Source organism: Corythoichthys intestinalis, chromosome 3, assembly GCF_030265065.1.
Source record: "Corythoichthys intestinalis isolate RoL2023-P3 chromosome 3, ASM3026506v1, whole genome shotgun sequence".
NCBI lineage: Eukaryota > Metazoa > Chordata > Actinopteri > Syngnathiformes > Syngnathidae > Corythoichthys > Corythoichthys intestinalis.
The window spans coordinates 63,783,262-63,805,642 of NC_080397.1; the positions used below are offsets into that span (position 1 = coordinate 63,783,262).

The 22,381-nt window shown below is 40.9% G+C and overlaps 1 protein-coding gene across 1 annotated transcript in view; it reads right to left on the bottom strand.

Annotated features, from left to right (window-relative positions):
• Positions 1 to 30: 30 nt before the first annotated feature.
• srrm4 (serine/arginine repetitive matrix 4) overlaps positions 31 to 22,381 on the bottom strand; it is a 71,169-nt gene continuing 48,818 nt past the window's right edge. The window contains exons 7-14 of the mRNA XM_057831372.1: positions 21,280 to 21,330; positions 16,484 to 16,564; positions 15,958 to 16,063; positions 7,097 to 7,362; positions 3,986 to 4,147; positions 3,764 to 3,868; positions 3,305 to 3,448; positions 31 to 1,345 (exon numbers count right to left, since the gene is read on the bottom strand). Of these exons, the coding sequence (XP_057687355.1) occupies positions 1,159 to 1,345; positions 3,305 to 3,448; positions 3,764 to 3,868; positions 3,986 to 4,147; positions 7,097 to 7,362; positions 15,958 to 16,063; positions 16,484 to 16,564; positions 21,280 to 21,330 (1,102 nt within the window). The 3' untranslated portion in view covers positions 31 to 1,158. The remainder of the gene's footprint in view (positions 1,346 to 3,304; positions 3,449 to 3,763; positions 3,869 to 3,985; positions 4,148 to 7,096; positions 7,363 to 15,957; positions 16,064 to 16,483; positions 16,565 to 21,279; positions 21,331 to 22,381) is intronic.

The following is a 22,381-nucleotide window of genomic DNA, read 5'->3' on the forward strand; positions in this document are numbered from 1 at the left end:
ATATTGCTATTAATCCTGAAAACATAGGTGATTATCTCTGCATTTGGTGATTTTTGTGCATCTAGTGTAAAATCTTGATAGCCTTTTTAGGTTGTGTTATACGTATATAAAAAATAATTAATCGGGATTTTATAAGGGAGCCACAATTTTTTGATGCCGCTGCTCATGGAGACTCATATATGTCTAAGGTAGGTGCCTGTTTTGGTTTTAGGTCGTTTTGAAAATATTTGAACTTGAAATTTTAAAAATAGCCCCCCTACGGATCGGCCCTGCGCCCCGTGTCATGTCAATATATTGTGAAGTCTATGAGTCCATTTTTTTTTTTTTTTTTTAAATGACTGAAGACAAAATGACTGGAGACAAAATGGCGGACGAGGCGAGTATCATAAAGTCAAAATCACATAAGTAGGGTACGTCGTAACTCGGGGACTACCTGTAGTACAACTTTACTCTCGTAGTCCTAATTATGTTTTCTTTCTTTGGCCCTCATTCTCAACAATTTTCCAACAAAAATATAAAACATTCATTCATTCACGTCGACAACCAAGATATTAATTACAATATGAATATTTCTCTGCTTTACAAGTCCTTTAGGGGTTTTTTTTTATATTTTACAACAGAGCATTTTTTTTTTTTATATTTTCCAATATTTTTTTCTTTTTCTTCAGACGCAATGAATTATTTACAAAGGCGTCTGTCTTTGCAAGAAATGAACATGTTGCATAGAGAGATTGACCACTCCAACAAAGCAATAAATATTGAAATAAGCCATAAATATGGATGTGCTTTGGAGAAGCTACATGAAATATTCAACTGCTCTCAACATACGACCGACGCTGTTCATTTCTTTTTTGGCTTCTTCGGAAATATCGAGTGAATGGACTTAAGAGTCTTCTTTCACTTGAGTAAGTTTTTGGGATGTAGTATCATTTCGCAGTAACACTACTCTTCCCACCACTGATCAAAATATCTCGAAACCATTAAAAGCAATAGTGTTCTTGCCGACATGCAACATAAATCCCTGAAAAACGCTAATGAATCATTCAAATGAAGCAGAAAGTTAGAATCGTCCTCAAAGAAATATGCTAGCAAACAGTCTCTCAGTGCTATTCACATTTTATGTTGACTTATATTTTTTCAAGGGCGGGCAGAGGCCAGCTAATACCTGTTGCCACTGCGGTGACGCCCCCCGAATCGCCACGGCGAGTCACGAGTGAAGCTCCAGCACGACGATGATGGGGAGAAAGAAGGGGCGGGGCTTCCGGAGCGACAGCGCGAGAACAGGCTGCTCCAGGACGTCGTACTGGGGCTGCGGCGGAAGTATGGGACGGGTCTCTTGCGGGCGCTGCAAGCCACAAAAAAAAAAAAAAAAAAAAAAAAAAAACGCTTTTAATTCAGTGCTAATGTTAGCACAACACACAAGTGTTTTTTGAAGTGTCGTAATTCAATTGTAACTGATGTATTTTAATATCTTTTTAAAAGAGTATCAAAAGTCTGCATTATTTTAGTAATAATATTGTCTACCATAATTTTCGAACTAAGCCGCTACCCACCAACTTTGACACAAAAACAGCATTTGTTCATAGATAAGCCACAGCTGTCCTCTCTCTATCTATTATGAACCGGTAACACTTTATTTAACAGCAGTATAGACTGTCAGAAGACCAAATTAACCACCATGGAGCTTTGAACCAATTGGCTTCAATGCTTCAAGAAGATTCATTTGGCCATCAGTGCTCCCCTGGGGGAGACAGTCAACTCTGCTGCCACCTGCTGTCAACACTGTTGTTGTTTAACATGCCTCCTAGCATGCATTGCAGCACTACAGATTTAAATAACAATCCAAATTCATGTTCTATGCTAATTATTTCTACAGTTACTGTTCCAGTTGTTTCATTAATTGCTAGTAATGTTATTTCATCCATCCATCCATCCATCATCTTTCGCTTGCTCCGGGATGAGGTCGCGGGCGCAGCAGCTTTAACAGGGAAGCTCAGGCTTCCCTCTTTCAGGCTACTTCAACCAGCTCCTCCGGCGGGATCTCAAGGCGTTCACTGGCCAGCTGAGAGACATTCTCTCCAGCCTGTCCTGGGTTGTCCCCGGGGCCTCCCACCGGTGGAACATGCCCGTAACGCCTCTCCAGGGAGGCGTCCAGGAGGCATCCGAACCAGATGCCCGAGCCACTTCAGCTGGCTCCTCTCAACGCGGAGGAGTAGCGGCTTGACGCCAAGTCCCTCCCGGATGACCGAGCTTCTCATCCTATCTCTAAGGGAGAGCCCGGACACCCAGCGGAGGAAACTCATTTCGGCCGCTTGTATCCGGGATATTGTTCTTTCGGTCATGACCCACAACTCCTGACCATAGGTGAGGGTAGGAACGTAGATCGACTGGTAAATTGAGAGCTTCGCCTTTTGGGTCAGACCTTCTTCACCACTACGGACCGGTGCAGAGTCCGCATTACTGCAGACGCTGCACCGATTCGCTTGTCGATCTCCCGCTCATTCCTACACTCACTCGTGAACAAGACCCCAAGATACTTAAACTCCTGGAGAGACCCGGAGAGAGAACGCCACCCTTTTCCGACTGAGGACCACGGTCACTGATTTGGAGGTGCTGATCTTCATCCCAAACGTTTCACACTCAGCTGCAAACAGCTCCAGTGAGGGTTGGAGATCGCGGCTTGATGAAGCCAACAGCACCACATCATCTGCAAAAGTCAGAAATGCAATGCTGAGGGCACCAAACCGGACCCCCTCAATGCCTCGGCTGAGCCTACAAATTCTGTCCATGACTATTATGAACAGAATCGGTGACAAAGGGCAACCTTAGCGGAGTCCAACCCTCACTGCGAACGAATCCGACTTTCTGCCGGCAATGCGGACCAAACTCTGACACCAGTCTTACAGGGACCGAACAGCCCTTAACAGGGGGCTCGGTACCCCGTACTCCCAAAGCTTCTCCCACAGGACTCCCCAAGGAACATAATCAAATGCCTTCTCCAAATCTAGAACTCCTATGCACCCTTGAGGACCCTGCCGAGGGTGTAGAGCTGGTCCACTGTTCCAGCGGCCGGTATGAAAACCATACTGCTCCTCCTGAATCCAAGATTCGTCCTCCCGACGGACACTCCTCTCTAGTACCCCTGAATAGACTTTACCAGGGAGGCTGAGGAGTGTGATCCCTCAACAGTTGCAACACACCCTCCATTCCCCCTTCTTAAATTTTATTTTTACAGTTTTCTTTTTGACAATATAGTAAGTAATTTCGATAATTTTATGATAGCTAAATATGCCGAAGCGCGTACCTGGTGATCCGTCTGGCTTCCAGATGGCTTGGCGAGTCCCTCCTCCTCTTCCTCATGGGGGAGTAGGACCTGTACCTTCGTCTTTTCCTGCTGACTGTATGCTCTGCATCCGTCTCGCTGGAGCTGGACGTTCGCTTTTGCGACCTGAGGAGGTCATTGCATCTTGATTTTCTATTTCCATCCATTCATTTTCATTAGGTGTGCCACATGGCTCAATCTCAGGGACCTATTTTATTTGTCATTTCCATAAGCGGTATTTGCAAAAAATTGCTCAAATGTCTCTTAGCATTAGCAGACATTGGAAGCACTTTAAACCAATTTTGTACATTCCCTCTTTGAATGTGTAATAAACATTTAGCGATAAGTACCTGACGCTGCCATTATAAATTAGACCTGAGTATCAACTGGTCTTTCACTGGTTAAAACAAACAAACAACCATAAACGCAATTCAAATTGACCTGCGATATCTGTATCTTGAGTAGCTTCCTCTGGAGCTGACGCTGCTCAAGCTGCCCCGCCCCCACTTTAGATCTGGTGAATAGCTGGGTGAACGTGAGTAGGAACTGCAATGACAACAACCAAGAAAAACTCTCCATAAGAAATCAAATCTGTTGGTAAGAACACATTAAGCCAAATTGTTCCATATAGCGTACTAATTTGCCAACTGAGGTATTTCTGACCTGACAGATGACAACGAAGAGCTTGGTCGTTCCGGGTGTCTGGAGTTTTCCGATGATCTGCTCCTACGACGTCTGTGATGCCACCTGCTGCTCAGTCGCCCACTGGAAGACTTCTGTGGAGATCTCGCCACAAAAAGTCGAGAGCCCAAAGCCCCATGTCCTCTGTGAAGAAAAGCAGTTCTTTTCAAGGTAAAGCTTTCATTCGAATAACCCGACAACAGGCAAGGTGAGAGAATTGGCTTAGGGTTATACCTATAGGGCTATAGGGTTAGGGCATCCCTCAAGGCTCAGTGTCAAGCCTTTTCACCATACACATTAGTGTGACTAGGTGCCTTAAAAATGTGTATATTTTGCATATGTTGTATTGTCACAACTTGAACAGTGTGATGTTTAAAACCAAAACACTGTGGAAAAGCTATGATTTCAAAATAAAAATGAATGGCAAATTATACCTATAGCACTTGTTGCATTTTGTTCATCAGTCACACAAGAACATTCATATAATTTTAATAATAATCTAATAATAAATAGCCATAGAATTCTAAACTCTGTTGCCTCTTGGGCTTCAAGACCACTTGATAGTGCCATAAAGCAAATGGACCACCATGAAGCTTTGAACCAGATGGCTGCAAAGCTTCATTGCTTTGCAAAACTGCTGCCACCTACTGTAACACTGTTGTCATACAAATTGCTACTGTAGGAATTTGACCTTTTAGCCAAATTGCCGGAATCATGCCAGCCAAACTGCCGGAACCACAGCAGCGCAACCCCAACAACTCGGCCAATAAGCAAAACGCTGGCAAAACTTTACATTTTACAGTCGTTTTTTTTGTTGGTTTTTTTTGGGCAGCATAAACAGTACGTAGTTCCAGTTGCTGTTCTAAATATCAGGATCCTCTCCTACCCCAGCAGCATTGCCGCTGTCCTGTAATTCCTTTCGGCTGGGAGATTTCAAACTTCCTTGTTCTCATGCTGCTGCCTTTCCCCCGGCGCCGACTTTACTTGCGAGTCCCGATCCGTTTTTTTTTAGTTCGGACAACGGGCTCGCATTGAGAGAGGCGACGCTGGCGACCTGAGCGGCAATGATATCCCCCATCTCGCCTCCCTACTCTTTCTACCGCACCCTTTTCTCTCAGTAAGGTGACTCACTCGCGGGTAAAGCCCGAAGAGTCATTGAATATAATGGCATATGACAATGAACCTCACAGTATTTTATTTTTTACTTTATTAATCCATCCATCCATTATCGACTGCTTAATCCGGGAACGGGTTGCGGGGGCAGCAGCTTTAGCAGGGAAGCACAGACTTCCCTCTCCCCAGCCACTTCAACCAGCTCCTCCAGGTGGATCCCAAGGCGTTCCCTAGCCAGCCGAGAGACAGCTCTCTCTGTCTCTCCAGCGTGTCCTGGGTCATCCCCGGGGCCTCCCGCCTGTGGGAACACCTCTCTAGAGAGGTGTCCGGGAGGCATCCGAACCAGATGCACGAGTAACCTCAGCTGAATCATCTCAACCCGGCTGAACTTTGAGTCCCTCCCGGATGACCAAGCTTCTCACCCTATCTCTAAGGGAGAGCCCAGACACCCTGCGGATGAAACTCATTTTGGCCGCTCATATCCGGCATCTTGTTCTTTCAATCACGACCCAAAGCTCGTGACCATAGGTGAGGGTAGTGACATAGCTCGCCTGATAAATGGAGAGCTCCACCTTTTGGCTCAGCTCTTTCTACATCAGAATGGACCAGTGCAGAGTGTGCAGACGCTGTACCGATCCGCCTGTCGATCTCCCGCTCTCTCCCACCCTCAATCGTGAACACAAGATACTTGGACTCCTCCACTTGGGGCAGGATCTCATCCCCGACCCGTAGAGGGCAGGCCACCCTTTTCCGACTGAGGACCACGGTCTCGTATTTGGAGGTGCTGATCTTCCTCCTGACCAATTCACACTCGGATGCGAACCGCTCTAGTGAGAGTTGGAGGTCACAGCTCAATGAAGTCAAAGGGATCATATCACCTGTAAAAAGCAATCCTGAGGCCACCAAATCGGACCCCCTCAACGCTTCGGCTGCACCTAGAAATTCTGTCCATATAAATTGAACAGAATCAGTGACAAATGGCAACCTTGGCGGAGTGCAACCCTCACTGCGAACGAATCTGACCTTCTGCCGGCAATGCAGACCAAACCCTGGCACTGATCGTACAGGGACCAAGCAGCCGTACCAGAGGGCTTGGTACCCTGTACTCTCGAAGCACTCCCCCCAGTACTCCCCGAGGGACACGGTCGAACCCCTTCTCCAAATCCACAAAACACATGTAGACCAGTTGGCAAACTCCCATGCATTCTCGAAAGTGTTATCCCTCTATAATTGGAACAAACCCTCCGGTACCCCTTCTTTTATTAATATGACGTATGTTTTTGCATGTATTTTTTTAGATTTAGGTGGTATTTAAGGGTAACTAAAAAGGTTCATTCTGACTTACACTGAAATTCAGGTTACGTCGTGTGGATATACATTTCCATTTATTCATATACCCATACATTTGACATATAACCTCTACCCGCACTAACATTTCCGACACGCAATTCTTTGTTCTCACAAAAGAACTTCTGGCCACAGTACCTCTTTGTTCTGTCCAAGGTCATACAGGGAGACCTTCAACTCCCCAAGTTAAGCCTGAAATGTTTATGCGCCATCTTATCTAGGAGGCAGGACTAAGCAGCCGACTGGTTCTGTGCACTGTTTGTTACGCAAATATAAACTGTATGATATCGCAGGTCAAGAGACTACTATTCGAGACACCTTGGTAGACTCTCCTGGCTAGCCAGCACCTTTTTGTTCCTGAATTGTGTGTCGTCATCTCCTTTTCGTTAAAATAACTAAAGAACCTGTAAAAAGGAAAAATCGACTCTCTTCTCCTTCGCCAGAGTAGGAACGGATCTCGTTCGTAACCCGGGGACTACATATATTCTTTTTTCTCCAACGCAATTGGGCACCCCCTCCACTAGATGGAACCCTAGGCGACCGCCTAGCTCACCTATGCCCTGATAAATGTATGAAGTTTTACTACAAACAAACGAAGTAAAGCACTTGTCTGAAAAGGTCAACTAAAGTCACCTCTTGAGGAGTGTAGCAGCACTCAAACCGTCTTCATCGCCGGGTTTGCCAAAGGATGCATAGCTGGTCAGTGAGTTCCCAGAGTCTGACACCCCGTCCTTATCAGGGAACGGCAAGGATGTGGGCCGCCGTGGCGGCAAGTCGCTCCTGTCGGCCGCGCCAGTCTTACTGGACGAGGGTGACGAGGTGTCGTTGCCGGAGTCGCAGTCGTGCGACCGGTCACCCTGCTTCGACGCTCGTCTTTGGAAAAGCTTTGATGAGCATGTCTGTAGACAGACAAAGGAGGCTGACAGTTATTTTCCTAAACTGCCACGCACCGCCTACTAGCTTTTTGACTGACTGTGAAATCATCTTCATATTCCCGTGAAAATACACACAAGAGTTTGCTTCTTAAAAAAATATATATATATATATCGGTACATCTCGACTCCTCATAGTTTGAAACGCTGAAGAGACGTCATGCAAATTTGAGGCATGCAGTCAGAATAGAGAAGAAAAAGCGTTCTATGCTAAAACACATACAGTGGTACCTTGACTTATGAGTCAAATCCTTTCAGTCACCATCATTGAAAATCAAAAAACTCACATCTAGATTCAACTTTCCCCATTGAAATGAATACAATTGCCACTAATCCCTTTCACCCCGCCCATAAAAGCAACCTAGGTTTATTATTAGCTATTGTATATAGCTTTATTTTAGCCTAGCCTATCAACGCTTAACTTTTTTTTTTTTTTTTTTTTTTTTAAGTACTACACTGGTACAAAAATTATTATAGCAAACGAATAGGAGAGAGAAACAAGCAGCAACATAAATATCATTTTGTGACATAAAATCAAATCAAAACTGGTGTCTTAAAAAAACAAATAAATAAATAATTGACTGAAATGGCATTTCAAGCCAGTTACCTTTAATTTACTAGAAGTGAAGTTGGGCAAGGTAATAGCAACCATTTCAGAGAAGGCGGTGAAGCGTTCTGTTCAGTCCAGCTACGAGGAACTGGGTGGATGGCAAGTGACTTTTTAGACCACAATATTAGCCCATCCATCCATCCAGCCATCTTCAACCGCTTATCAGAAGTCGGGTCGCGTGGGCAGCAGTTTCAGCAGAGAGCCCTAAACTTCCCTTTCCTTATGATTGTTTTTTGTTTACTTTCAAATAGATTGATTAAATTACAACTGCCACCAAACCTTGAACCTCTATTTCCTGAGAGACTGTGAGAACCAAAAGTGGTATTTGCCATGTGCCAAAATGGATTTTGCCAAATGGCATTTTTTTTGCCACGTTGCAAAATGGATTTTTTTTTTCTCTTTTTTTTTTTTTTGGCCATGTGTCAAAATGGATTTTGCCATGTAGTTGTTTTTTTTTTTTTTTTTTTTTTTTTGCCAAATTTGATTTTGCCATGTGGCATATTTTTTGGTATGTGGCAAAATGGATTTTGGTTTGTAGCATTTTTTTTTGGGGGGGGGGGGGGGTATGTGGCATTTTTTGGGGTATATGACAATTTTGCAGGCCATGAATGTCCATGCCATTGACAGCTTTGCACGTCCAAATTTTCCATTCATATAGAATGGCAGAAAAACGTGTGGCTGTGATTTTTGACCATACACTTTACATTACAGCACATTGAATGTCAATGCGCTGTAATGGTTAAAAAAAATCACAGACACAATGGAAAATTTGGACTTGTTGTCAATGGCATGGATGTGCATGGCCTGCAAAACTTACATATACCCCCCAAAAATGCCACATACCCTAAAAATTTTTTTTTTTTTTTTAAATAAAAAAAGGCGACAAACCAAAATCCAATTTGCCACATGGCAAAAAAATGCTATATGGCAAAATCCATTTTGCCACATGGCAAAAAAAATGCCACATGGCAAAAAAAGCCACATGGAGAAAAAAAATGCCATATGGCAAAATCAGTTTTACAAAATGGCAAATATAATGCCACATGGCAAAATCAATTTTGCCACAGGGTAAAATCCATTTTGCCACATGGCAACAAAAAAAATGCTACATTGCAAAATCCCTTTTGCCACATGGCAAATACGACTTTTGGTTCTCGGCCCTGCTGTACCTCCTCGCACTTAGGTCCCCCCCACCTCTAGTTTATCCACAAATCTGCTAAAAGAGAGTTGAAAATGATAACAGACACTGTACTGTACTGTCCCTCCCTGGCAACAGAACATTTTTGCCCAAAACATCAAGCAGAAAATGTAATCAAACAAACGATGGCTCGTAACGAGAATTTTAAAAAATCATAAGCTGGGACACTCGTAAGTCAAGGTACAGCTGTTTTTGAAAGGATAAAAAAAGCAAAGGAGTATAAAGAAAGATCTTGAAGCTAGCACCTCCGTAATGAGGCGGAACAGAGAGGATACGTGAGAAGCCTCGTCGGACAAACAAAGTGGGGTTTGACGACGTAGAAAAAGAAAAGGGCAAAAGTGCCATGGGCGTAAGCTAAAGAGAGCCTTCAAAATAGGACATACGACAGAGCCCCTTTCCTACTGCCATTAGCTTAGCCTTGCCTAGGCTAGACTAGAATGAACACCCCTCAATCTGCGGGACAGCATCCACTTACCAATCAAGATTTCCTCCTTAAGTAGGGAAAGTGTAAGAAAAAGGGGGGCAACATAAGTGCATCATTAGAGTTGACAATTGGCAAGAAAAAGACAATCACTCAGAATCACTTGGATTTTTGTTTGGAGGGGGTGGCACGGGGAGTCCTTTATGCAAAACACCAAAATTGGGATAACTTTATTCAAATGGCCACATTTTCTTGGCCATTACTTTCTGACAACCTGTGTGGAGAACGTGATACATTCAAACAAGTCGCATGTAAAAGCAGGATGAATCCGGATTGTAGTCCTTTTGATTATACCAAAACTTCCATTTTGAAAAATCAGCTAATGTGACTAGCCGATAAAAGCCTTTTAAAATGATTGTGGATAATATCGACATCAATTTTTCATGATCAATGTTGGGCCAATATGCAAGTTGCCTTTGAAGTGAATGTAGAAGTCTTCTGCCTTTGTACAAGGGCTGGTCACAGCTTGGCAAATAGGTTATGCTTATTGGCCATTAGATGATTAGCCCATTTGCATTCATGTTGCAAAAAATGAAATGAACAATAAATGATGAATTATAAACTCATGAATCTACCATAAAATGTAAAGTCCCTCCCCCAAAGTATAAAAAAAAAAATGCAAGTTAGCCAATTGTTGTAAACATTAGCATTATATAGCATTTAAGCTAGGAGAGTTTTCCTAAGCAAATTAGCCAATTGTTGCAAACATTAGCATTATATAGCATTTAAGCTAGTGGACCTTTGCTAAGCAAGTTAGCCAATTGTTGTAAACATTAGCATTATATAGCATTTACGCTTGGGGACTTTTAATATGCAAATTACCAAATTTTATAAAAATATTAGCATTATATAGCATTTAAGCTAGCAAACTTTTGCGATGCAAGTTAGCCAATTGTTGTAAACATTAGCATTATATAGCATTCACGCTTGCGGACTTTTGCTATGCAAATGAGTCAATTGTTGTAAAAGTTAGCATTACATAGCATTTAAGTTAGTGGACTATTCAAATTAGCCCGTTGTTATAAACATTAGCGTTATATAGCATTTAAGGTAGGAGACTTTTGCTATGCAAATTAGCCAATTGTTTTAAACATTTGCATTATATAGGATTTATGCTAGCGGACGTCTGGTATGCAAGTTCATAAATTGTTTTAAACATTTGGATTATATAGCATTTATGCTAGCGAATGTCTGCTATGCAAGTTAACAAATTGTTGTAAACATTTGCACTATATAGCATTTACGCTAGCAGACGTCTGCTATGCAAGTTAACAAATTGTTGTAAACATTTGCATTATATAGCATTTACGCTAGAGGAGTTTTTCTATGCAAGTTAGCCGATTGCTGTAAACATTAGCATTATATAGCATTCACTCTAGCGCACTTTTGCTATGCAAATGAGCTAATTTATGTAAGCATTTGCATTATATAGCATTTAAGCTAGAGGAGTTTTTCTATGCAAGTTAGCCAATTGTTGTAAACATTAGCATTATATACCAATCACGCTAGCGGACTTTTGCTATGGAAATGAGCCAATTTATGTAAGCATTAGCATTATATAGCATTTAAAGTAGGGGACTTTTGCTATGGAAATTAGCCAAATTAGCCAATTGTTGTAAGCATCAGCATTATATCGCGTTTAAGCTAGGGGACTTTTGCTATTCAAGTTAGCCCATTGCAACAATGCAACAATTGATTTTTGCTATTGAAATCAGTATGCATCTCGCCTCATGCAATCTTCTGATATGCTTGCAAGCATGACCATGAATGGAAGTTGTTTTTCACAGAAACCGCTGATAGTTTTGCTTCAGATAATCATGGACTTTTAACTGCCAACGCAGCAAGGCTCATGACCTGTTTTGCGAGATCTGCAAGAAGAGTTAATCACCAAGCAACACACCTCCTTATTTGTATATAAGGAAGGCCGAGTTTCCTGATTAGTGTGCATTCTCTACACGGCTTGTTCTGTAACTAAATGCACCCAGAAATTTCTGAAATTAAAACTGCGCAGTATTGATCTCTTGCTTCCAGTCTTCATTTAACAATACAGTCTAGCCGTCTCACCTGAATTGAAAACGAACACGCGGAGGACCTGAAAGACTGCCTCCAACACTATGCAAGTTAGCCAATTGCAACAATGCAACAATTGACGGTTTGTGGTGCGCACCAGATTGCTTAAAGTTATTTTATTTCTGTAATCCGTATAAAACTGCAGTTTTATTGGGGGCGGGGGGTATATTTTATTCTAAGAAAATACCATTTAAATTTTGAAATTAAAATTGCAACATCATAAAATAAATAGGGTTTATTTGTTCTGAGAATAAAGCTGAAATACTGGGGGAAAAAATCATTTTTGATGATACAGAATAACTTCTCAGTATTACAAGTAAAAAAAAAAAAACATGCATATGTACCGCACGAAGTTAAAAGAACAACAAAAAAAACGATTATCTATGAGAATAAAACTAATTTTGTACATTTAAAACATACATTTTGAACATTTACCATTAAAAAAAAAAGCTCAAAATGCTCTGCTCAGATAACTTCAACAAAAGTTCGGTATTCTGGAGAACGGCTCGTTGTCGGAAAGCCATGCTAAACTAAAATCGTTCCCAATCACCTGTGTGTTCATTCGCTTTTGTTAGTCTGATCGAACAAGATGAATGTGTCGCATTAGCAGCGAGCGATCATGTCACTGAGTCAGCAAATGTGAAGCGACCGATGCCATTTGCATCCTGGATTTAAAGCAAGCCGTTCAATGTTTGTTGCGCGGGAAACCGTCTTTGCTCTCAAAATTAAATAAATAATAACATTTTGAAATAAATCCCCCATTCATAAATAACCAACAAATTGTGTAGAATGGCCCTTCATGCGTATACGTCACTAGAATAAACTTACTGATCAAATAGCATTCTGATCCATCTACGGATAATGCAGATACTGCGAATATTACTCTTTCTCACACTGCAAAAACACACCTCCTTAAAACTAGTTAAAGTCCCTTGTTTCGAGTGTAAACCTACTAAAAATGAGTAAAATTAGTGCCAGTGCTTCAAAAAAGTTTTACTCAGATTTCTAAGAAAAATATCTAGCTGAAAATTTACGCAATTTAATCTTCAAAAAAATCTTGTTTGTCAGAAGTATTCGTAATTCAAGAATATTGCTCAAAACATTACAGGTAGTCCCCGGGTTACGAATGAGTTCCGTTCCGACGCTGGTGACAAAAATTTGAAGAATTTCTGCGGAAGTCGGAATTAACCCTTTAAGTACCTTAAGATCCAAAAAGTCCAAAAGTATTGTATTATGTTTAATGATGGAGGATACACTGCCCTCTAGTGGCAGGGTTGGGTCTGGCTGGACTGTCCTCTTATATGACTGAGAAGACGTCAGACATAGATAAAGGACAGCTGCACTCTGGTTTGGCCCACATAATGCTGTAAGTTGTTTCAGCTAATATACGTTTGTTTATGCAATAGACTTCGCTATCAGTTGACCAAACAGCTCCTACAGACATTGCGCCATGGCTTCCCGTAGGGGGCCGGGCCAGGCAGAGTGTCCTGGAGACTTTCATTGCGATAAATTCAAACACACGTTCTAACGCCGGATTTAGGTGGAAACAGGACAAAAGTTTTAGTGCATACAAGCAGGCAGGAGTGTCTCAAGAAAGATTTGGTCGAGGATTCAAGGTAATTATTATATAAAATAGGACCATGTATGCACTTTGAAATGTTTTGGAAAAAAATGTAATGAATGGGAAAAAAATAAGTGTAAATTTAACTTGAAATATTTACGTGAAATGAACTATAACTGCCCAGTTTTTTGCTTTTAACCAAGAATCTAGACTGTTTTATGTTCATATCCATTGAAATTCAGGGATGTATGTATTGATTTACAAGAATTGTCAACTTAAACAGCTCTTTGTTTTGTGACGGTCGCCATGTTGGATTTTGTATCCATACACAACTTTACATTCAAATAATCAGGTCATTTTCGGCCAACTGCCCGTTTTTTGGCAAAAAAAAAAAGTAATTAAGACATTTCTGCGTCCATCCCCCCAAAAATGGCTTTTACATGTTTTATTTTATGTAACATTGTAAAAATGACGAGTAACAGATAGCCGTCAAGACGCGCTGAGGCAATGGTGACATCGGAATTCAACCTAAATAAGTTGTGATTGTATATAGAAAAATGCTAAATTTACTTTTGTTGAGTAAAATTAAGATAATACCTGAAATCATGCAGAATTAAGTTTATGATGTGAAAATTGAGTGATCTATTAGCTGTTGAAAACTTATGTAAAATAGCACTTAATAAAACACATTGAAGTTGCTATTTTGGGCAAAAACTTATATGTTAAATACCGCTATAGTTCTTGAAAATCTAGCATAAAATCTGAGAGTTTTATAGCCATTATAAGTTTTGTGGGATGAAAAAGTATCTGAACCTTTTGGAATTTCTCACATTTCTGCATAAAATCACCATCAAATGTGATATGATCTTTGTCAAAATCACACAGATGAAACAATACAGTGTCTGCTTTAACTAAAACCAACCAAACATTTATCGGTTTTCGTATATTAATGAAGACAGTAGGCAAACAATGACAGAAGGGGGAAAAACAAGTAAGTGAACCATCACATTTAATGTTCTGTGCCCCCCACCCCCTTTGGCAGCAATAACTTCAACCAGACGCTCCCCTGTAGCTGCAGATCAGTCTGGCATATCGATCAGGACTAATTTTGGCCCATTCTTTTCTACAAAACTGCTGTAGTTCAGTCAGATGTCTGGCACAAATCGCTGTCTTTACGTCACGCCACAGCATGTCAATGGGGTTCAAGTCTGGACCTTGACTCGGCCACTGCAGAACGAGTATTTTGTTCTTCTGAAACCAGTTGTCCAGGCCCTGAGGTAGCAAAACAGCCTCAAATCATGATGCTCCCTCCACCATACTTCATTGTGGGGATGAGGTGTTGATGTTGGGGAGCTGCTCTATTTTTCCTCCACATGTGACGTTGTGTGTTACTCCCAAACAATTCTACTTTGGTTTCACCCATCCACAAAATGTATTGCCAAAACTTCTGTGGAATGTCTAATCGCTTTTTTGCGAACATTAAATGAGCAACAATGTTTTTTTTAGACAGTAGTGGCTTCCTCCGTGGCGTCCTCCCATGAGCACCATTCATGGCCATAGTTTTACATATAGTTAATGTGTGCACAGAGATATATTGGACTGTGCCAGTGATTTCTGTAAGTCTTTAGCAGACACGCTATCTATGGTTCTTTTTTTACCTCTCTGAGTATTCTGCGCTGAACTCTTGGCATTATCTTTGGTGAATGGCCACTCCTTGGGAGAAAAGCAACAGTGCCAAACTCTCTCCATTTGTACACAACCTCTCTGACTGTCGATTGATGAACATCCAGACTTTTAGAGATGATTGTGTATCCTTTCCCAGCTTTATACAAATCAACAACACTTGATCGCAGGTCTTCAGACAGATCTTTTGACCGAGCCTGCGCATCAGACAATGCTTCTCATCAATACAATTCTTACCAGGTGTGTGTTTTATGGTGGGCGGGCAGCTTTAAACCACTCATCAGTGATTGGGCACACACCTGACTTAAATTGTTTGGTAAAATTTGGTTTCAGTTGCTCTTTACGTCTCCTTAGGCAGATGGTTCACTTACTTATTTTCCACCTTCTGTCATTGTTTGCATGCTATCCTCATTAAAATATGAAAACCTATAAATGTTTGGGTGGTTTTAGTTAAAGCAGACACTGTATTTTCATCTGTTTGATTTTGACAAAGATCACATTTGATGGCGATTTTATGCAGAAATGTGAGAAATTGCAAAAGGTGCAGATACTTTTTCATACCACTGTATGTTGTTTTTTATTGGCATGCTAAGACAGCCCAATTGACTAACGCTAGCACAGCCACTCCGGAGCCTTGAAACTAAAAAATAACTAACAAACTACACAGAATTTGTTGAAATCAACTCTACTAATTAAACCCTCGTTTACTCAAAGATTAAGCCTGATGTCAAAAATCCTTTTAAGGCCTTCGAACTAAGCGACAAAATATTGATGACGTTTCACCCATCCGTGTCTGGCGGGAGGATTTCTGAGTGAATGTGCTCAATTTTAAGACTTGCATCCCTCAGCTCAAACGGCAAAAATAGTGAATCCTTGACCCTCACCGCCCGACATCTATTCTTTTGCTACAATGGCTTTTATGAAATAAAAAAGACGTTAGGGTGATGAAAAGTACTTACGGAGGCGCTTGCGAGGAAGGACGTCGTTTTTACTAATTTGGATACGTTGGCGGTCGTCCTCTTGGCCTCCAGCATCTCACGGGAGCGGCTTTTGCAGGCCGGGTATCTGCAAATAGAAAGTGGGGGGCGGAGTCAAAAGAGAAAATCCTTAACATACACTATGTGCTATCTTCTGCAATGATTTAAAGTATTTTAATACTTTACGTTTCCAGCATAAAAAAAAAAAAACAGCTAATATTGTACAGGTAACTGCAAACTGCTGATTGATTAAAGTGTTCACCACTGGCTCCAAAAAAAAAAAAAAAAGAGAGAAAAAATTGCCAGTATTGCAGGTCTTTTCTGTAGCACTGCGATAAGAGTCACCTCCGCTTTATCGGTCATCCAAGTGATAACATCTTTAAACGAGAAGAGCCAATAGACCTTTTGGCCGTCGACTCACACTCGTGAATGGCTGAGGCACGGATTGGAATTTTAGCTTTCGTAATTGAAATGTATGAATGGTTGAAGGAGGCATTTTATCTCCTACCTGTCCTCTGGATGTGACAGGTAGGAGCCTTCCGATGTCGACCTCCTGCGGCGGCGTTTTCGACGCGATCCCGTCCCGGAGCTGAAGAAAGAACCAGCATGCACAGAAAGATATCATCGTGACCACTTGACTTGTTGTTGTTGTTGTTTTTTGGGAGCGAGGGGGGAGGGGATTCTATTTCCAGATCAATTTTCCTTCTCAATCTAGGTACTGCATAATCTGAAACTTCAAGAAACAGACTCAAGACAGTGTCATGAGACCGCTAATGCCACAACATTGTTACAGTGGGGCAAATAAGTATTTAGTCAACCACCAATCGTGCTAGTTCTCCTACTGGAAAAGATTAGAGAGGCCTGTAATTGTCAACATGGGTAAAACCTCAACCATGGGAGACAGAATGTGAAAAAAACAGAAAATCACATTGTTTGATTTTTAAAGAATTTATTTCCAAATTAGAGTCTAAAATAGGTATTTGGTCACCTACAAACAAGCAAGATTTCTGGCTGTCAACGAGGTCTAACTTCTTCTAACGAGGCTCCACTCTTTACCTGTATTAATGGCACCTGTTTTAACTCATTATCGGTATAAAAGACACCTGTCCACAACCTCAGTCAGTCACATTCCAAACTCAATTCGATTCAATTCAATTTCATTTGTATAGCCCTAAATCCCAACAAAGTTGTCTCAAAGGGCTTTGCAGAGGCAATATGATACACAGTCAGAAACAGCAAATAAAGTAGACAAAGATGAATAAATAAAGTTCAAGTCCTGGGCATCCATCATTGGACCCTCCATGCTGGCAAGGAAAATCTCCAAAAACTCCAAGCTCTTTGGGAGAAAATGAGAAACGTTGGGGAGTACCACAGTCAGGAGAGATCCACTCCCAGGACGGATAGACAGGATGCACCAGGACTGCTAATGGGAATTAGCAGATGGGGTTACAGTCTGTAAAGATGCAGTAGAGTAAAGGCACAAGAAGAGGTCCATCTAGCCAGATGAGACGGGGGTGGCAACGAAGACGTCCATCCAGCCAAGGGTTCGGACAGTCAGGAGGCTGCAGCTGAAAAATGGGAAAGGGGACTAGTGATGAAGAGACTAGTTAACTAGATATTAACATTGGAAAATAGAAATAAAGTAAGACAAGTGGTAGGTAAAGTGAGAAAAAGGAGATAGAACTCAGTGGCTGTACTTCCCCCAGCATGATAACTCGACTATGGCCAAGACCAAAGAGCTGTCGAAGGACACCAAAGACAAAATTGTAGACCTGCACCAAGCTGGGAGGACTGAGTCTGCAATATGTAAAAACGCTTGGTGTAAAGAAGTCACCTGTGGGAGCAATTATTAGAAAATGGATGACATACAAGACCACTGATAATCTCCCTCAATCTGGGGCTCCATGCAAGATCTCACCCGTGGTGTCAAAATGATAACAAGAACGGTGAGCAAAAATCCCAGAACCACACGGGGGGACCTAGTGAATGACCTAAATAGAGCTGGGACTACAGTAACAAAGGCTACTATCAGTAACACAATGCGCCACCAAGGACTCAAATCCTGCACTGCCAGACGTGTCCCCCAGCTGAAGAAAGCACACGTCCAGGCCCATCTGCGGTTCGCTAGAGAGCTTTTGGATGATCCAGAAGAGGACTAGGAGAATGTGTTATGGTCAGATGAAACCAAAATAGAACTTTTTGGCAGAAACACAGGTTCTCTTGTTTGGAGAAGAAATAATACTGAATTGCATCTGAAGAACACCATAACCACTGTGAAGCCTGGGGGTGGAAACATCATGCTTTGGGGCTGTTTTCTGCAAAGGGACCAGGACGACTGATTTGAGTAAAGGAAAGAACGAATGGGGCCATTTATCGAGAGATATTGAGTGAAAATCTCCTTCCATCAGCAAGGGCATTGAAGATGAGACGTGGCTGGGTCTTTCAGCATGACAATGATTCCAAACACACAGCCAGGGCAACAAAGGAGTGGCTTTGTAAAGAAGCATTTCAAGGTCCTGGAGTGGCCTAGATCTCAACCCCATAGAAAATTTGTGGAGGGAGTTGAAATTCCGTGTTGCCCAACGACAGCCCCAAAACATCACTGCTCTAGAGGAGATCTACATGGCGGAATGGGCCAAATTACCAGCAACAGTGTGTGACAAGCTTGTGAAGAGTTACAGAAAACGTTTGGCCTCCGTTATTGTCAACAAAGGGTACATAACAAAGTACTGAGATGAACTTTTGGTATTGACCAAATACTTATTTTCCACCATGATTTGCAAATAAATTCTTTAAAAATCAAACAATGTGATTTTCTGAGTTTTTTTTTCCACATTCTGTCTCTCATGGTTGAGGTTTACCCACGTTGACAATTACAGGCCTCTATAATATTTTCAAGTGGGAGGACTTGCACAATTTGTGGTTGACTAAATACTTATGTGCCCCATTGTACATGCATGTCAGTAAGTAATATGTTCTCAGACATTTGTCTCAATCTGGGTACGGCATCATCTGGCTACAGTATATGCAATATTTGCAGTGTCATGATAGCATTTTTGCACCGTTAGATCAAAATCTTTGCACTATCACAACAAGTCAGCCATCAGTCTCCTAGTCTGAGTACTGTACATCATCATACACATTTAGATGCTGTGGCATGACACAAAGACAGCAATTCATGCCAGACGTTCCAGGAATCTCACTGAACTACAGCAGTTTTGTAGAGAGGAATGGGCCAAGATTAGTCCTAATCAATGTGCCAGACTGATCTGCAGCTGCAGGTAGCGTCTGGTTGAAGTAATTGCTGCCAAAGGGGGGACACAAAATGTTAAATGTGATGGTTCATTTACTTATTTTCCCCCTTCTGTCATGGTTTGCATACATTCATTCATTTTCCATGCCGCTTTTCCTCACGAGGGTCGCGGAGGTGCTGGAGCCTATCCCAGCTAACTATGGGCAGTAGGCAGGGGACACCCTGAACTGGTTGCCAGCCAATCGCAGGGCACAAGGAGACATACAACCATTCACTCACACACTCATACCTACGGACAATTTCGAGTGTTCAATCAGCCTACCATGCATGTTTTTGGGATGTGGGAGGAAACCGGATTCATGAAACATGAAACATCACAGCTGCGTCTTCAGACTCGGTGATACATGCTACATCTTGTTAAAACTGTGGCGTCTTTAATTATGCTCTCTCATGCTCTCACCTCCAGTTAGGGTTTTGCTTTTAAAAAAAAAAAAAAAAATGCCTTCCTGTTCAAAATTTTCATCCCCCAGAAAATAAAGACCTTTGGCTTTCCAATGATGTATCACACATTCAAGTCACCTGAGTGTTTTCTGCCATATATATGGCGGAAAACACTCAGGTGACTTGAAGTTCCGCTCTGAGACCCCCAATTTGGCCAAATTTCAAAATTGTCGTATATGCATGTGTGATACATCATTGGAAAGCTTAAAATGTCAATATTCTGTGGGAAGAAATTTTTTGAACAAGAGGGCATTTGAAAAAAAAAATTTAAACAGCAATACCGTAACTAGAGGTGAGAGCAAGCGAGAGTATGATTAAAGACGCCATGATTTTAACGAGATATCGCGTACTGACCTTGTTTCGATCCAAAAACTCCATGTAGTATGTATTATCAAGTGTCAAGACACGGATGTGAATGGCCACAGCCGGATTTTGAGGGATTTTTTTGGGTGAAACATGGTCATATAACAAGGGCCGCGATGCAGAAATCGCAGACATCAAGGAGTGGTTGAGATATATTTTTTTTCATATGTATACTCTTTTATATGTTTTTTTTTTTTTTTTTCAATTTGTTTGGATCAATTTTTTTTTTTTTATTATACCCATTCACAACACTAGATGGCACCAGATATCATTGAAGCGATGTTCTGTCATGACAGATCTCAGCTACTCTCAAGTTTAACCAGTTTGCATTATTTTATTGCCATGTTTTTCCATATTCTGATTTGTTTTAGGACTACAGTTACAGTTAGACTTCACTTTGATGGTTAATGCAGTTATTACAATTTTGTTGTTTTATCACAATAGATTGGTTTATTTACATTTCAAAAACCAGAAGCCATTCATTTACGAATCTGATTGCACTTAGTTTACATAGTTAAATGTTCAGATATTAAGATTTGAATGAGGCAAAATAACATGCTTTTTCTCTCAAATATATTGTTATAATCATTTGTTTCAGATGCACTGTGATTATTTTCTGTATAAAAATTAATTTGGTGTTCAAAAAGTCTTTTTTCAAACTTGAGTCTTGAAAAAGAGGGGGGTCGTCTTATAATCAGGGCTGTCTTATATTCGGGCCAATACGGTAATTTGTTTAAAAGTTTGCGAGTGAATCTTTTTTAAAGTCGTTTTTTTTTTTTTTTTAACAAAATATTAGACATCACTTAATGATTCTAAGCTAAAAATGACATTTTGAAAAAGATATATAATTACTTACCTTCTTTTTATGACTGGGTTGAAACAAAAGCATTTGAGCGACATTTGTAAACGGGGTTTGCAGAGTAAAACTGACAAATTAAAAATAGTTCGGGGCTTATTGCTCCATGAATCTGCTATGGCAGCATATAGACATATTGTTCTATCAAACACAACAGTCATTTAGGCTTAAAGTACAGCAATTTATTTTAAAAAGGGGTGCAAGAGCAGAAACTGACTTTTCAGCCTTGTCTGTGTTTTCCGATATTTATGCGAAAATCAATTAAAAATGTGGAAATGTCCATTTACTGAGTTTACGACCCTGTTTTCTGAGGCTTGCTCTGCAGACTGACCTTTTCTTCCGTTTGCGCTCATTCCTTCTCTCATGCTTGAAAGTTGAGGAGCTGTCGGAAGCAAAAAAAAAAGAGCTTAATCACTTGCAAAGGAATCAAACTTTTTTTTTTTCTCAGTTTGACGAGCTAGGTTCAGTGCAATGCACAAATACCATTTTTTTGTCACATCTGATCTTTTTGTGTGATTCTTCAGACCGCCTTTTCCATTAAGCCTGTTCCAGTATAACTCATGCGCACTAGCTCGCTGTCCACATGCTGAGCAAATTGACTTGCACTCACAGAAGCATGAAAAGAAATGATGCATGCATCCTGTCGCTACGTTATTCCTGAGTGACAATATTTTGATTTAGAAAAAAAGTATTCGTTAAGAAATGCATTTTAGGATTTGCATTAGGATATCATGCTCTGGTAAATTCAATGCTTCTTATGGCCTCTTGAATAAAATCAAGTACAGGAGTTTTTAGACACCCACATCACTCACCAGCAAATGCTCCACCTTTAAAGCCAGTACAGTGGTACCTCTACTTACGAAATTAATTGGTTCTAGAAGTAGTTTCTTAACTTGAAAATTTTGTCAGTAGCCTATAGGGGCATTTCCATGTAAATGCCCTAATCCGTTCCAAACTATCCAGAATTCAGACATAAATCTTTTATAATTCGTAAAAATGCATCAAAACATGTAACAAATACATGTTACAATTAGATGATTGCAGAATAAACATAAAATAAGAGTTGTGCATCATGTAAAAAAAAAATTTTTTTAAAAGAATAGAGTAACGAATGAAGAGGACGCTGGGATACACACATACAGCGGGGCAAATAAGTATTTAGTCAACCACAAATTGTGCAAGTTCTCCCACTTGAAAATATTAGAGAGGCCTGTAATTGTCAACATGGGTAAACCTCAACCATGAGAGGCAGAATGCGGGAAGAAAACAGAAAATCACATTCTTTGATTTTTAAAGAATTTATTAGCAAATCATGGTGGAAAATAAGTATTTGGTCAATACCAAAAGTTCATCTCAATACTTTGTTATGTACCCTTTGTTGGCAATAACAGAGGCCAAACGCTTTCTGTAACTCTCACACTGTTGTTGGTATT